Source organism: Haliotis cracherodii, unplaced genomic scaffold (genome assembly GCF_022045235.1).
Source record: "Haliotis cracherodii isolate W230 unplaced genomic scaffold, xgHalCrac1.p SCAF_11, whole genome shotgun sequence".
In the NCBI taxonomy this organism is placed as follows: domain Eukaryota; kingdom Metazoa; phylum Mollusca; class Gastropoda; order Lepetellida; family Haliotidae; genus Haliotis; species Haliotis cracherodii.
Genome location: NW_027266266.1, coordinates 17,926,543 through 17,938,811, shown reverse-complemented (window position 1 = coordinate 17,938,811; position 12,269 = coordinate 17,926,543). Strand labels below are relative to the sequence as shown.

General features: G+C 39.8%; 1 protein-coding gene across 1 annotated transcript in view; it reads right to left on the bottom strand.

Moving 5' to 3' along the window:
* The window catches only part of LOC139456277 (E3 ubiquitin-protein ligase DTX4-like), a 34,558-nt gene that overhangs the window by 13,133 nt on the left and 9,156 nt on the right, over window positions 1-12,269 (bottom strand). Inside the window, exons 3-4 of the mRNA XM_071237901.1 lie at window positions 1,818-1,879; window positions 692-850 (exon numbers count right to left, since the gene is read on the bottom strand). Of these exons, the coding sequence (XP_071094002.1) occupies window positions 692-850; window positions 1,818-1,879 (221 nt within the window). The remainder of the gene's footprint in view (window positions 1-691; window positions 851-1,817; window positions 1,880-12,269) is intronic.

Below are 12,269 nucleotides of genomic sequence, written 5' to 3'. Positions count from 1 at the left end.
TATAGCACAGCGATTTGAGCAATTTTATTGTTGGTGTGTATGACAGCTTGATGTGTGTTTCATTGAGTCTAAACATTATTTACAAAAGAATTCTGCTAAACTTGGGCAGGTCACTATAATCAGCAGCAGCATCACCACCACCACTGTCATCACCATCATCATCACAATGGTTACCTCCATCATCACCATCAACGACATGACCTGTGAAGATCCGGGGTAGAATAGGTCTTTAGCAACCCATGTTTGACGTAAAAGGCAACTATGCTTGTCGTAAGCGGCGACTAACGGGATCGGGTTGTCAGGCTCGGTGACTTGGATGATGTATGTCATCGTATCCAAATTGCGTGGATGGATGCTCATGATGTCAATCACTGGATTATCTGGTCCAGACTTGATTGTTTACAGACCGCCATCATATAGCTGGAATATTGCTGAGTGCGGCGTTAAACAACAAACAACCAACCAACCCAATGGTGTGGATCGATGCTCATGATGAAAAGCACTTGATTGTCTGGTCCAGACTCGATTATTTACAGACCGCCGTCATATATCTGCAATATTGCTGAGTGCAGCATTAAACAACAAACATCAACTACACCAACATCATCATCCCCATCACAGCATCAGTATCATCATCACCCTGGCTGAAGCCACCATACAAGGCAGACTGTCCCAGGAAGACAGTACTCACGTTTACTCTTGCGTAGTTTCTGGAGGAGGATTCTGCCTGAGGAGGGGAAGTTGTCCTGAGGCTGCTGGGAGTTGGTTGCAGATGGGGGAGGGAAGACCGGCGCCTTCTGGTTGGAGAATGCCACTGGCACAGCAGGGGACACCAGCATATTAGTCATGTCTGGAAAACAACAGGCTTTACACATGGCTCCATGTCAACCGCCTTGCTCATATGAGCTGACACTGTTCATATTTCACAAAATCTTGAACAAAAAGAAACTAACAGAAAATATAATAAATAATTTTAAATTATTTTCATTTGACCCTCTGCTCTTTCACAAAATCTTGAGTGAAAAGAAACAAACAGAAAATAAAATAAATAATTTAAAATTATTTTCATTTGACCCTCTGCTCTTTCACAAAATCTTGAGCAAAAAGAAACAAACAGAAAATAAAATCAATATTTTAAAATTATTTTCATTGACCCTCTGTTCTTTGCAAATCTTGAGCGAAAAGAAACAAACAGAAAATAAAATAAATAATTTTAAATTATTTTCATTTGACCCTCTGTTCTTTCACAAAATCTTGAGCGAAAAGAAACAAACAGAAAATAAATACATAATTTAAAATTGTATCAATTGACCCTCTGCTCTATCTTTGATAACAAAAATACATTGATACAACATGTATTGTTACTGTTCAAAAAAGGGATTGTAGACCTCCACATGGGCTGATATTCGGCCCAAGTCAGCAAAAATGGCCCAATAAATGTTTATATATCAGGAATCATAACAAACGGTATGGTTCTGCGGAGTGATCTAATTTCACTGATAGCAGGGACAAAAACAAGTTGTGACAGGTATTGGACTTTTGTACAGCAATTTATTGCAATAATGATTCATGTTTTGCAATACGTTCCACAATATCTTGCATGCATTCTTTCATCTGTAATTTGTTATGAACCTGCATCATTACTGGTAAGTTTATGGTCAGTGTTTGCACAGTGAGATGTTATCTGCAATTTTCTAATACAGTTTGCTTTCTGAAAAGACCCATTCGTCTGACTTCCCTTGCACATTTTTAACAACTTTTACATCAAATTCTCTCCTCCTGTTACAGTACAAGGGAAACATACAGTCAGTACTTACTAGATACAACCGGACTGATCCGGCTTCCCCGACCCTTCCCAGCATTTAACTGGAGTGGGATACTGCAAGGAAAAGAAACAGTAGTCAACATAAGTAAAACACTGATGAATGCAATTGTTCTTAGAAAGCTATCTTTGCAAAACAACATATATCCATCCAATGTGTCGCAGTACAGTGTGAAACTCTGGGAGATGATAAGCAAGTGTCTAGAACAGTCTACCCATTGTGCTTCTAACTCCACATGAATATAAACAAATAATGAGAGTGAGTGAGTGAGTGAGTGAGTGAGTGAGTTAGAGGTGTAACGATACGGGAGGGTCGCGATACGATACATATCACGATACAGTGTTTACTGGTACAAGCTAAGCCAAGTTGATGTCTTTCTGCTCTCTAAAAGATGTGACAAGTTCAGTTGAAGAAGATTTAATGTGTTTATTTACTGTTATAGCAAATTGTCAGCAATACAGTATGTTTTACTGAAACAACAAACTGGCTTTGAAACTATTAAATGTATTTCATGTATTTTCTTGAGTATAGTGTGCACCAATGTATAATGCGCACCCCCCTCTAGCGGGATCAGTATTTTAGGAATTTTTTTGTTTGAATATTATGCGCAGAAAAAATTACACTGTACTCCTTCAGCAAAGTCCGGCAAACGAATGGGTGATGAGAAACTTCGTCAGTACAAATTCGAAATTTGAGATAAAAAAACACCAGACATGTTGATTTACCGTTTAAATTGTATTTTTTGTTCAGCTAGGCATTGTTTTCTATCCAGGGATTAAGATTACCTTGAGTATTTTCTCGTAAACTAAGCCGGACACAGCAATCAGCTGTACACACGTTTTCTTGGAATCTACCGGTGATTCGGTCAAGACACACCCAATGATATAACTTTACAGGATTTTAATGCAAGGATCGGCAAAAATTGTATCTGAAACTATTTTTTTTATCAGGAATAATATATTCCAATATCTTGTTAATTTAGATGCAGCTTTTACTAAACATATTTAAAATAATAATAACCCTAAGCGAAGCAGCTGATCGCTATTGCCGGGTATTATTTTTTACATGCAACCAGTCTGACCAGTCACCATCAAGGCTCCCATGCACGTGATCGCGTGATCGCGAGAATTACGTGTTGACATAGAATCGTCCAACAAAAACAAATATGACTTTTAACGAATCAAAGTATGGCATTTAGGATATATGTATCCATTCTCTGTCAACTAAAGTTCGTTTCAAGGCGTCAATGGCGGTAATCTGACCGTGGTTGCTGTTAATATCTTCCGATCGCTTCACACACGATTTCGCCGAAATTAATTAAAACAATATTAAAAGGAATTTTGAATAAAATCAATGAAACAAGTTACAAACAAAAGTCTAGATATACAAAGAACACTTTTTATAGCCAGACAGTGTAATTACATGAATAATTTGCGAACTTCAGTATGGATTTGTTGACATGGTATTTCCGGTGTTACGTGCTCACGGTAATGTCTTTACATGGGGGAAAAAACTTCAAAACTCATTAATTCGTGTATAATGCGCATCCCTTTCTACACAGCTGTGCACTATACTCAAGAAAATACAGTAAATAAAACTGTGTTATGAAAATATCGTATGTATCGCGATACATGCTTTCCAAATCGATGCATCGTATCGTGGGCTGTGCATCGGGATACAATAATGTATATTGTTACACCACTAGAGTGAGTTGGGTTATATCGCGGCGTGTCAGCTTAATGTGGGAGGAAAGCCCGAAGTGATGCAGGTCTCAGACGTTTACCACTTCGGTGAAACCCACGAGCATGGGTTTGGTGCTGACAAACCTAGAAACATAATCGGGGTGAACCGGGATTCAAACCCACAATCATAGGTTTCTGGCGTGCCCAAGGGCTGCAACTCTCCAAAGCGAATCGCTGCACCTTAGACGACTTGGCCACCCGTGCTCCCACAAATAATGAGAAACTAAATGTGAATCTCTTATAGTGATATCACATAGAACTAAACATGATCCTCTTCTGTTTAAATGCAAGAAACTAGGCAAGATACATATGACTAACACAAACTAATATAAGCAGTGAATGAATTAATATCCAATGTTCACAGGGCCAGAAGGGCTTGTTAACTAAAAATGTTGCAAGCCCTCATCATATTTTACAGATCCTACAGTCGGAAGCATGTTTGTGCCAAAACTGCCAATATGACATACAAGACTGTTACAGTTCAAATTTTTCACCCAGTCACAAAAGCCAGCAGAAACCCTGTCAACTACTTCGTGTGAGTTTCTGATCAATGAAGAAATGAAAACATACAGACTTTGGCATTAAACAATGCCTTAACCGACTCTTAACTGACTGAATTATATATATATTGACAAGTAATTTGAAGTAGACAGTCCAGCTTTATGGAAATTTTACTTGCCAAATTAAAAGTCACTGGCATTTGGCTAAAAGACGGGCAACTAAATTAACACTGAATATAAGTGAATATTAATAAATTGTGCATGTGACAATGCCCATAGCTGCATCAATTGCGAGTGAGTAAAGTTTGGTTGAACAACGCACTAAACAGTACTTCAGTCATATCACAAAGTGACCCATGAAGATCCGGGGTAGAATTGGTCTTTAGCAACCCATGGTAAATGGCGACTATGCTTGTTGTAAGAGGCGACTAACTGGATCAGGTGGTCAGGCGAGGATAGGTCTTCAGCAACCCATGCTTGCCATAAAAGGTGGCTATGCTTGTCATCAGAGGTGACTAACGGGATCGGGTGGTCAGGCTTGCCGTCTTGGTTGATACATGTCATCATATCCCAATTGCGTGGATTGATGCTCAGACATCAATCACTGGATTGTCTGGTCCAGACTTGATTATTTACAGACTGCCTTCATATAGCTGGAATATTGCTGAGTGCAGCGTTAAACAACAAACAAACATATCACAAAGTGTCAGAAGTAACATAGGTCATAGATATTCACCCCTTCGATGAAACCCAAGAGCACAGGTAAGATGCAGACAAACCAAGAATCATAATCGAATCAATATAACCCATGGTCATTGGATCATGTACACAGCTATTTCAAAATCATAATAAGCAGAACATGGACAAGGCACTGACACATCCTAGTGAGCCATGGTGACAACCATACAACACTGGGATGCTGAAGATGCAATAAATGACATATGCCCTGACCTTGCTAGAACCAAAAACAGTACCTTCAAGTTGTGTTTTATTTGACATGCCTGTTTCACCATCTCAAAATGATTAACAACAAAGAGAAATCCTTCAATAATTGTGATCTTCATTCAATGTTAATCAGGATCATGGTTGTAATGGGAAAAAAAATGACTTGTTTGTTCGTTTGTCATTGAATGCCGCACTCAGCAATATTCCAGCTATATGACGGCGGTCTGTAAATAATCAAGTCTGAAGCAGACAATCCAGTGCTTTACATCATGAGCATCGATCAACGCAGCTGGGATACGATGACATGCCTCAACCAAGTCAGCAAGCATGTGAAAAATAACAGAAACTGTCCAACAACGAGCTAATGCATATTCTTTAGTGTTTCAAGGTTGGACATAAAAGTTTAAAATTCACAGAGCCCTCTACCGATATGTTTCTGGCCTACAATGTCCCATCTTTGATCTCTGAAACAAATGTTTCAGGGTTGTGATTCACCTGTAAAAAGAAAGAATATCAACTTCTTAAATAAAAGTACTGTATAAGGATATGAACTGTATCGCGCCCAAAGTATCGTAGTGGCCCCATCGTATCGTTACATCTCTAGAGACATGAACATTTTGTTCAATCATCATGTACAAATGTTTCCACACGTAATATTCATCTTTCACATTAGAATCAAGAGCTTTCATTTCGATACGATACATGTCTGCGTCAAGATGTGCAAACATATCCTTTTAAGGTCACTTGAGTTGAACCTTGAGTGAACTATGACTATCCAATCACAATTAAGGATGAGTGGGTTCTCAAGCAAATAAGATGTCAGGTTTCTAAAACAATTCAACTTCATTTCTGTATTGCATTGATTTGGAAATTTCAATCTCAGCAAAACAAAATCACAACCACAAATACAACATCTATAGAACATGCTTTTGGGTGGTGACATGACAAAAAAAATATCAACAACACTCCAATAGCGCTGTAAATTTTGTATTCGGATTTCCACGGTTATATTCGTTTTTGAGATAAAAAATCAGATAGGCTTGTCTGAATGGATCGCTCACTCGTACAGAGAAATTACAAGCCTTGATGCTGAATGGTGGATTAGAAAGATATAACCTTCTATCAAGGGGTCCTCAGATCTTCATGCAGAGATCGGGGCGGTCGGGTAGCCTAGTGGTAAAAGTGTTTCGATTCCCGACATGGGTACAATGTGTGAAGCCCATTTCTGGTGTTCCAGCCGTGATATTGCTGGAATATTGCTAAAAGCAGCGTAAAACCATACTCACTCACTCATGCAGAGATCTACCTATCGGAGTAAAAGACCTGGGCTCGTTCCACAAAGCGATCTTATTGCTGAGACCGCCGTAAGTCTATGTTTAAGTATGGGAGTTACGATCGTCTTAGCGCTAAGATCGCTTTGTGGAACAGGGCCCAGGTTTTAAACCTATAGGGAGTCTGGGTAATAAAACAGGTCCCCAGCAACCTATTGCTAAAGAGGCGACTAAATAGATTGAGTGGTCAGGTCAAGTGTCTGGGTTGATTGTAAACATATCCCAATTGCGTAGATCAATGTTCAAAATGTCATGGATTGCCATGCACAGACATAATTATTTACAGGCTGCCGTCATACAGAAGTAATATTGCATCAAACAAACAAACAAGCTGATTTGAGTAAGATTGAAGACTCACACAATTCATCAAACAACGAACAAACCCTACCGAGAGTACAACCACCAGAAAAACATTCTAGAAGAACTTACACAAACAGGGACCTCTCGTACAGCTGCATTGTGGTCTACATGACAAGTGCCGATGTCATTCCCTCTATGGGCGAGGAGTGGCTTTACATCCGTTCAAGGTCAGCAGCAACTGTGCATCACAACCCATCCACAAAACAGACATTACAAGGTCCATGTGCAAGCAGGTCACAGTAGGAGAATCGCCATCCCTCTGGAAAGCGCAGCTCGGTAGAGTGACATGAGAACGAGATACTTGAGCGACAGAGAGCATGTAATCAGGGTAATCACGACCCCTGTGCCTGCTGACGGAATTCAGTTTGATGAGCCATGCTCTGGTATTGATCAGCTCCCTCATCACCACTGACACTGCCCATGCCTACAGACTGCGACTGTCAGAGGGGAATTGTGCACTGCCAGCATTACCTTACATACGCATGAGGAATACAACGCATTGTCTGCAGAAGGTCTGTAATTATTCCACGGCATTGACGGCAAGACCTCTACTGCAGTATGCGGATACCAGTATTCATGAACTTTCTTAAATGCAGCACAAAGACGTTAACTGTTGAATAAAGGTTGATTGTGCATGTTCTTCAGAGACCATAAACAGTCCTTACACAGAACTAGTTTCTGTATACTGGGCAAATCACCAAAACAGATAAATGCCCCTATATGAAGAACAGAAAACAGGCCCCTATATGTAGAACAGAGAACCGGCTCCTATATGTAGAACAGAGAACTGGCTCCTATATGTAGAACAGAGAACAGGCTCCTATATGTAGAACAGAGAACAGGCTCCTATATGTAGAACAGAGAACAGGCTCCAGTATAAAGAACGGAGAACAGGACCCTATATGTAGAACAGAGAACAGGCCCCTATATGAAGAACAGAGAACAGGCTCCTACATGTAGAACAGAGAACACACCCCTATATGTAGAACAGAGAACAGGCTCCTACCGTATATGACCGCGTATAAGCCGAATTTTGAGGACCAGAAAAAAGATTCTGTAGAAAGGGGTCGGCTTATCCACGGGATACACTTTCATGATAGTATTTTTCAGATCGTAATCTGTCAGAAACATCGCCTGAATGACGGTCCGATAGATCACAACTTCCCGAAAGTTTGGAAGTTGCCACGACTAGAGCCATTATTGTTATAAATTATCAATAAAGTTATTATTATACACCAATGTTGTCATTATTAAAAAAATGTTATACATGTTACTACTTCCGATAATAAGTTTTCAATTGAATGTTCAAAGTTTATCGTTCTTCGTAAACTCCACAATTTTTACATGTAACAATATATGTAATTCACAGCTATAATATATAATCCCCAGATGAAATCGCCAATAGCTATTACGTACGTTTTGCAAAGTTCATAAATTGATAATGAACAAGTGTCTACCTTTATTGAAAGAGGCAAATAAACAACTGTATCGGCGAGTTATTCCGTTCGCCATTTGCAAAAACATGTGATCAGCTGTTTCCTGTGACGTCACAAACGGTGATCACTGTGATTGCTTCCTGTTGTTTAAAAAGCAACACGGTACACAAGGAAATGAGCATTGATAATAACGGGCCGATTGGTATTGTCATGTTGTTTACACAAACATTTTCAAGTTGTGGGTGCTTAGCGATCGTGTTGGGAGTAGGGGCTTAATTCCTTTGTTTTCGAGAGATTAGTTTAATAAACTGGAGAAGCCTGTGAGTAAGTGATGGTCATTCAATGTGTTCATAGTATGATAGTTTATTTAATTCAATTGGATTAACATACAATAGTGGTGTAAAGGGGGTTATAAAACTTAGTATATTTTTACTGACTGACAATCGCAAAATTACCGTGGGTATAGACCATACACTATCGGACCAGTGTCCCCTAGAAAATGGCACTCCCCAGGGCAGCATCCTCAGCCCAACCCTCTTCAATATAATGATAAATGATCTATTCGAGGGCTTATCCCCTAAACTAAACACTTCAAAATTCGCGGATGACGGAGCCCTATGGATCCGCACTAAAAGCATTAAAATGGCAGAAAACTTAATCCAAAAATCTCTAAATAAAATACAACAATGGGCAGACAAATGGGGCTTCTCCCTTAACTCAGATAAAACAACAGGAATAGTATTCAAACATAAAAACATGAAACCTGCCTACCCAATCCTCCAGCTAAACAACCAAACAATCAAATTCCAAAAACAAACAAAATTCTTAGGACTTATTTTCGATCAACACCTCACCTGGGAGGCTCACGTCCAAAACCTAAAAACTAGATGCAGCAAAGACCTTAACACATTAAGATGTCTCACCGGCTCTAACTGGGGAGCCTCCAAAGATACCCTCCTCTCACTATATACAACACTAATTAGATCAAAACTAGACTACGGCTGTGCCATATACAATACCCTAAACAACTCTCTTTCTAAAAAACTTGACTCAATACAATATCAGGCTCTCAAACTAATTACACGCACCCAACATGGCACCTCTTACACCTCACTTCAGGCCCTTACAGGAGAAATGCCACTAAATCTACGCAGGGAACATCTAAGCCTTAATTTCTGGGCCGCGTCCCAAACAAACCCTCTCATCCAAAACCTAATTAACCAAAACATTAGCCCAAGAAACCAAGCTCTAGCTCGCAAACACCCCTTACTCACCCCAACATCCCAAAGAATAACTAACTACCTCAATGAACACCAAACTCAAAATCTTAAACAAAACTGCAAAAAATCAAATATCTTCACCCCTAAACTCAAAATACCCCAAATAGACACAACGCTAGCTAACCAAATAAATAAACAAACCGACCCAAACATAGCTAAAACCACCACACTTGCATACATACACGAAAATTGGCCAAATTGGTGTCACATATACACTGACGGATCTTCAGACCCGATCTCCAACCACACAGGCTTCGGAGTCCATACCACACAACCAGTTATATCCACACAATCTTACCGACTCCCTAACAACCAATCTATATTCACGGCCGAACTTATGGGCATGGCCTCAGCCCTGCATAACCAACAATCTAAAAACAACAAAAAAATCCTAATTCTCACTGACTCCCTTAGTGGACTACAAGCCCTCCAAAACAAAAATACCAAAAAACGACCTAAATTAATAAACCAAATACTTAAAAGCTCCAACGACCTAACAAAAGCAGGCAAACAAATTACCTTCTTGTGGATCCCCGCCCACGTAGGAATTTACGGCAATGAAAGCGCCGATAAAGCAGCTAAATTATCTCTCAAAATACCAGAAATAAGCCTAAACCTACCCATCTCAAAATCAGAAATTAAAAGTGTAAACAAACAAAAAATAACCAAAAAATGGCATAATCAATATCAAAACTCAAATAGCCAAATAAAAAAAGTGCTCAGAAAACCACTAGCCAAACCTAAAATCCTACACCCCTCTAAAAAAATTGACAGATTAATTACAAAACTCCAAACAGGACACACCAACCTAAATAACCACCTAAAACAACTTAAAAGACACACCACAGGCAACTGCCCCCACTGCAAACAACCCGAAACCACAGAACACGCACTCATTCACTGCACCCACTATCAAACACACAGAACCACACTACAAACCGCCCTCAATCTAAATAAGGTTCCTACTCTAGATGAAATACTAAACCCTCAAAATAAACTAGAAAACTTCAAGGCCCTAGGCGTATTCCTAATCAAAACAGACCTAATTAAGCGCATCTAAAAATTAATTAATCTACCAATCCAAAATCCAATAAACATACAAACACGCACCTCACCCGGCTCCCTTAGTTCCCTCCTCCACCCACCTCGGCATTTATTCCAAATTTAAAAATTTCAAAAAATCAATATAAGCAACCCCTAAAAGCCCCCTCTTGGGTTGCACACACCACTTTCACCCTTCTCGGAATACACTAAATGGTCCGGCCAGGCCCGTGTGCGAAATACGCTGTAGTCGGAAAGCGCACGTTAAATCTTTTATATCAGTCAGTCAGTACTGACTGACATTCTCATCATGAGTTTGAAACGAATACGCCATGCTTACGATGCTGAATTCAAACTCGCTCTAGCTGATATATTTTCTCACGGGTTCATAATTCTATATACACCGATTCACAAAATGGCGCTTGTTGTTGATGGCAACATATAACGATCATTATGAGATTAAAAAAAACAACGAGAAACAGCTTCCCACATTATGAAAGTGGATGACTGGTTTGTTAAATCTTTATTAGAAATAATAATGACTTTTTCAATATAATTACAACGTTTTTCATCTTATATTTTTGAATATCTGCGAGTACCGGCACATGTCTTGCAGTCCGACTTCGCAGTGTTTTTTGCCCTTCAATTCCTGGTTCGGCTTATCTGCGGGTCATATCATTTTCTCTCGTATTTCAATGGTCAAGTTAGCACCTCGGCTTATCTACGGGGTCGGCTTATCCGCGGTCATATACGGTACATGTAGAACAGAGAACACACCCCTATATGTAGAACAGAGAACAGGCCCCTATATGTAGAACAGAGAACAGGCTCCTACATGTAGAACAGAGAACACACCCCTATATGTAGAACAGAGAACAGGCTCCTACATGTAGAACAGAGAACACACCCCTATATGTAGAACAGAGAACAGGCCCCTATATGTAGAACAGAGAACCGGCTCCTATATGTAGAACAGAGAACAGGCTCCTATATGTAGAACAGAGAACAGGCTCCAATATGTAGAACGGAGAATAGGCCCCTATATGTAGAACAGAGAACAGGCCCCTATATGTAGAACAGAGAACAGGCCCCTATATCATATATATGTAGAATAGAGAGCAGGCTCAAATATGTTGAACAGAGAACAGACCCCTATATGTAGAACAGAGAATAGGCTCCTATATGTAGAACAGAGAACAGACCCCCATATGTAGAACAGAGAATAGGCTCCTATATGTAGAACAGAGAACACACCCCTTTATGTAGAACAGAGAACAGACCCCTATATGTAGAACAGAGAACAGGCTCCTATATGTAGAACAGAGAACAGACCCCCATATGTAGAACAGAGAACAGACCCCTATACGTAGAACAGAGAACAGACCCATATATGTAGAACAGAGAACAGACCCCTATATGTAGAACAGAGAACAGACCCCTATATGTAGAACAGAGAACAGGCTCCTATATGTAGAACAGAGAACAGACCCCCATATGTAGAACAGAGAACAGACCCCTATATGTAGAACAGAGAACAGGCTCCTATATGTAGAACAGAGAACAGACTCTATACATGTAGAAGGTGGGGTGAAATAGGGTTTTATTGTCGCATTCAAGATTATTGCATTTATATAGTGAAGTGCATGGACTAATGCCAACTTTAAAGTGCTAGCCCATTGAGATACCTTGCTAAATGAATACCCAACTCAGACACAGCATACTAACCAGTTCTTGTTGTAGTCCCTTAATGCCAAGCAGCAGGTAGGGTAACAACTACCATGTATTAAAGGTTTTTGGTATGATGCGGCTGG